The sequence below is a fragment of the Galeopterus variegatus genome, unplaced genomic scaffold (genome assembly GCF_000696425.1).
Source record: "Galeopterus variegatus unplaced genomic scaffold, G_variegatus-3.0.2 Scaffold2601, whole genome shotgun sequence".
In the NCBI taxonomy this organism is placed as follows: Eukaryota; Metazoa; Chordata; class Mammalia; order Dermoptera; family Cynocephalidae; genus Galeopterus; species Galeopterus variegatus.
In genome coordinates, this window is record NW_007728712.1 from 40,057 (window position 1) to 44,855 (window position 4,799).

At 52.2% G+C, this 4,799-nt stretch overlaps 1 protein-coding gene across 1 annotated transcript in view; it reads left to right on the plus strand.

Annotated features, from left to right (window-relative positions):
- SLCO2B1 (solute carrier organic anion transporter family, member 2B1) overlaps nucleotides 1–3,902 on the plus strand; it is a 43,168-nt gene extending 39,266 nt beyond the window's left edge. Inside the window, exons 11-13 of the mRNA XM_008582395.1 lie at nucleotides 519–583; nucleotides 943–1,063; nucleotides 1,990–3,902. Coding sequence (XP_008580617.1) covers nucleotides 519–583; nucleotides 943–1,063; nucleotides 1,990–2,170 — 367 coding nt within the window. The 3' untranslated portion in view covers nucleotides 2,171–3,902. The remainder of the gene's footprint in view (nucleotides 1–518; nucleotides 584–942; nucleotides 1,064–1,989) is intronic.
- The last annotated feature ends 897 nt before the right edge of the window (nucleotides 3,903–4,799 follow it).

Genomic DNA, 4,799 nt, shown 5'->3' on the forward strand with positions numbered 1-4,799 from the left:
GGAGCCAGCGATTGCCAGGGGATCCCAGGCTGTGGCATTACAGTGGCTGGGGAAGCGGGAGGGAGTGTTTGACTGTCCAAGCTCTAGGTCTTGCCAAGTGTAGGAGGAAGGGGAGAACTTGGTGGGAACAGGGGTGTGGGGAGAGGGGCAGTGTCTGTGACCAGGAACATAGGAATTCAGCATAGGGCCCACACTCTGCGGGAGTGTTTGACTGTCCAAGCTCTAGGTCTTGCCAAGTGTAGGAGGAAGGGGAGAACTTGGCGGGAACAGGGGTGTGGGGAGAGGGGCAGTGTCTGTGACCAGGAACATAGGAATTCAGCATAGGGCCCACACTCTGCGGGTTGAAGGGAGACAGGGTGCAAGGCCTGACCCCTCCAGGCTAGACCTTTAGACTGGGGGAGGCTGGTGCTGGGTGGTGGGGGAGAAGGGCATGGCGAGGGGTCCTGCATCCTGCTGCATGGCCCTTGGGGGCTGGAACCCTCTCCATTCTCATGTGGCCTCGTCTCTGCTTGGGTTAGGGGAGTGAAGAAAGAAGACAAGACTCTGGCTGTGGGGATCCAGTTCATGCTCACGAGAGTTCTGGGTAAAGAGCCTGCTTGGGACCATTGGTGCTGCTGTTGAGGGTGGGGGTCCAAATGCTCACTGCGTGCCTGGCCTGGGGGACACAGGTATGAGCAGGCCCCAGTCTCTGGCCTTACGGCTCTCAGGCCCATGGGGCAACAGAGCCAATCAGATGTCCTGGAGGGGTGTGTGCAAGCAGAAGCTAGATGGCCAGCAGGAGGCTGCCTCTGATGCAAGGGTAAGGGGCAGGCTTTGAGGGTCAGAGACTCCTGAGGCAAGAGGCTCCCAGTAGCCCAGAGCCCCTTGGCGGCTGTGTGTGCTGGAGGTGGGGAGGGGCAGGAATGCTGGGCCTCAGTTGTACCTGAGCACCTCCTCCTTCAGCCTGGATGCCCAGCCCCGTGATCCATGGCAGCGCCATCGACACCACCTGTGTGCACTGGGCCCTGAGCTGTGGGCGTCGAGCTGTCTGCCGCTATTATGACCTCGACCTGCTCCGAAACAGGTGAGACCTGGGGCAGGGTCTGTGGAAGTGGTGCTGAAAATAGTGTCAGGATCCCAGACAGGACACCAACAGAGACAGGGAGGTCCCATTTAAGTCACCTGCTGGGTGACAGGTGCTATATCCAGTGCTGACTCACCAGTCCTGCGAGCTAGACTGTCTCCCTCTTTCATAGATTAGGAAAGAGAAAGTTAAAGTTGGCCTGTGTGGCCGAGGTCACACAGCTAATAACTGACAAAGCTGAGCCCTAGCCCCAAGCTGTCCAACTGCAGAGTCTATGCAGGAACCCAGAGAATCAGAAGAGCAGCCCAGCTGGGAGAGAGACTTGGGGCAGGGTTTGGGGAGGAAGCCCTGTCTAGGACAAAGGAGGCCTGGGTTCTGGGCACAGCTCTGTCTCCCTTGTCATGGGAGTTACCTTCTCTAGGGTTCAGTCTTCCCATCTGTACAATGGGGAGCTCAAAGGAACCCAAATGCACAAAGGCTGTTGGTCTGGGGTAGATGTAGGGAGGACTTGCTAGCAGGGCTGGGGGCAGAGAGCTGGTCACTTCTAGCTCTGTCACTTCCAGCCACAATTCCTGTAGGCTGGGACTGTCCAGGAGGAGAAAGGCAAACAAGGGCCTTGATGAGTTAGACAAACAGGGGAGAGGGAATCCTTTTTTACTTGTGGTTAGTGGGGCAATCCACAGTTGTACTTAGCAGGCCCCCTGAGCCCAAAAAGAGGCCTAGAGAGAGGCAGGACCAGCCCAGGTCACACGGCAGTCAAGGACAGGGCAAGGAAGACAGCCAGGCTTCTGCAACCGTCCAGGCTCCTGCTGCAGAGCTCTCCCCCTCTTGCAGGGAAGGGCCCCAACAGGGTGGGGCCCCTAAGGCTTCAGTGCCTCTGATCACACAATGATCCTGAGTTCAACTGTCTCTTGTTCTTTCCCCAGGTTCATCGGCCTCCAGTTCTTCTTCAAAACAGGCTGCCTGTTCTGCCTCATCTTAGTTTTGGCCATCCTAAGGCAGCAGGACAAAGAGGCAGGGACGAAGGCAACTGTACCCAGCCCTGGCCTAGAGCAGCGATTGTTAGAGTCTGGGCCAGAGAAGGAGCCGAAGGATTCCAGAGTGTGAGCTGTCCCAGGGCTCCAACCTGGCCAAGAGTGGCAGCTACAGTGGTACCTGCTCCGGGCCCTTTGTCCAACACTGAGCATTAAGAGCCCTATGTTCCAATTCTGGTTCCTCCACTAAATTGCTGTGTGACTTTGGGCAAGCCACTGGCCCTCTCTGGGTCTTTGCTCATCCAAACCAAGGAGTTATTTGGAGGTTTGCTGTGTTGGTCACTTCTGAAGCAAGAGGGTCTTCTCCCTTCTTCCCCCAGCAAGACAGTTGACCTGGAGCCAGGCTTTCCTGGGTAGAAGGACTGCAGTCTTTCCCCCAGGACCCCAGGGACAGGGAAGTGACTGTGATAAGCCAGGCTGCCCTCCACGCCAAGCCCCAGCTCAGCTCTGCCACTCACCTGGGACACCCTCTCTGAGCCTCAGCTACATCCTCTGTCAGCTGGGAACAGACTTTCTGGCTTTCAGGCTCATTCAGCTGTGACCATCTGTTTGGTCAGGATAGACTCAGGCCTCCTTCCTAACCCTAGGCAGCCTTCAAGAAGTGTCCATTTGGCGCCCCCTGGAGGTAGAGCTCTGACTGGACTCTAAGTGGAGACCCATAGGGAGAAGGGTGCTGGCCTCACAGGATGTCCAAGCTTGGCAAGGCCTTCAAGAAGCCTGCGTGGGAACCTCAAAGAGCCTTAGCTGAGGGGGGAGACTCACTCTCCGACTCAGGAAATCCCAGCCCTTGCCCTCAGGAGCTACAGTTTGGGGATGAGGCCTATTCTCCTGCCTTAGGGTCCCTGGGGGTGGGGAAGGAGACCCAGCCCCACACTTGGGTATTTTCTAACTTCAGAGACCAAACATACTCTCAGCACACACTCACTGATACCTATACTTTGCCAAGATTTTACATATTTGACCAGGGGCAACCAAAGTCACTGAGACTTTTTGTGAATAGAATCTTAATTTCCCCATTTCCTCCTGGTTGTCTGATTCTGTGTCACCTGGGGCTCTGTACATAATATCTGATTCTGTGACAACCAAGCTTTGGGAGTGATAGCTGGTTCTCTGTGATGCCTGGGCTGGTGTAATGCCTGAGCCTGTAACACTGGGGACAGTAATGCCCAGCTCTGTGTAATAAGCAATTCTGTGGCATGCTTGGGTCTGAATGATCCGATCCCTTTCTACATTGGGCTTTTTTTTTTTTTTTCTTTAATGGCCAATCTTATCAAGCCTGGTTATTTCCCTGGGAGGAGGAGAGAGTTTCCTGGTCAGCTCCCAGCCCAGTCTGTTGCCACCACATACCCCATCTGGCTGGGACCTGCTGCTCAGGTGGCTGCAGACAGGGTCATCACAGCAGTTTCCCTGGCCCTATGCACACAGGGGCTGGGGAGAAGCTGGGGTTGAGGGCACACATGGCTCTTGCCCTCTGAGCAGCTCCCAGCGCCAGGGCTTTGAGGCTTCCCCACATACAATAAGAGGGAGGTACAAAAGTTCTAATTCCCTTTTATTCTACTGGTTGATACCTGTAAATATTTAACAAATATTTGAACCTGTATTCATAAATGCCAAGAATGTCAAAGTCTCCTCCAACAAGATGAGCTTTTAGTACGTTCATATTCCTTCTCCTTCCCTCCTGTTTCCCAGGTTTTGCAGAAATAACCTGGAATTATAGATACAGCTTATTATTAAGTTTGTTCTTGCATAATGTCTCTTCTATTACCAAAATCCTTTCTTATAAACTGCATTAGAGGTTGCAACAACCGCATTATTTCCAGTTATTTAGATTTAAGTTTTACTGGGCTCACTGCTCACCATTACTTCTTGTATATTACATCTTTCCCTATCTTTATATTCTAGTCTAATTTTCCTTTGACTGGGTTACTTCCTCTAGTAATGGTTTCAAAATGGAATAAGGTCGGGCCGGCCCGGTGGCGCACTGGAGAGTGCGCCGCTTGGGAGCGCGGCGGCGCTCCCACTGAGGGTTCGGATCCCATGTGGAGACCGGTTCCTGCTCACTGGCTGAGCGCGGTGCGGGTGCGACACTGAGGGTTGCGATCCCGTTGCCAGTCCCCGGTGCGGGTGCGACACCGAGGGTTGCGATCCCATTACTGGTCAGTAAAAAAGACAGAAAGGGAAAAAAAAATAGAATAAGGTCATGAGGCTTTCTGAGTCCTCACCTATCCAAATTGTCACTTGCATTTTACAGAAGAGGAAGCTGGCTCAGAAAGGATAAGGGACTTGTCCAAGATCACACAGAAAACAAGTGCTAGAGCCAGGGTCAGATCCAGATCTTGTGGGAAATAAAGCTTATACAGTTTGGGAGCACCTTTTCAAGAAAAAGAATGCAAAATTATGAATACAAAATTAGGAAAGAAAGTGAATATTTGCCTAGAACAAGAAAAGAAACAAAAACAAATACATCACACAATCCAGAAAAATGGCACAATATTTTTTATTAACTAACTGCCTTGCATACCTCTAAAATACATTTTTCCCCCTGATTGGACAAATTTTCCACAGACTAGCTTCTGACTCTGTACATTTCAAACCTTGTTTGTCCTGTTTCTCCTCTACTGCCCATATACTTCAATGGCCAGGTGGCATAAAACACATTTGTATAACAATATGACCTCTGCACATGAACCTTAATATTGCAA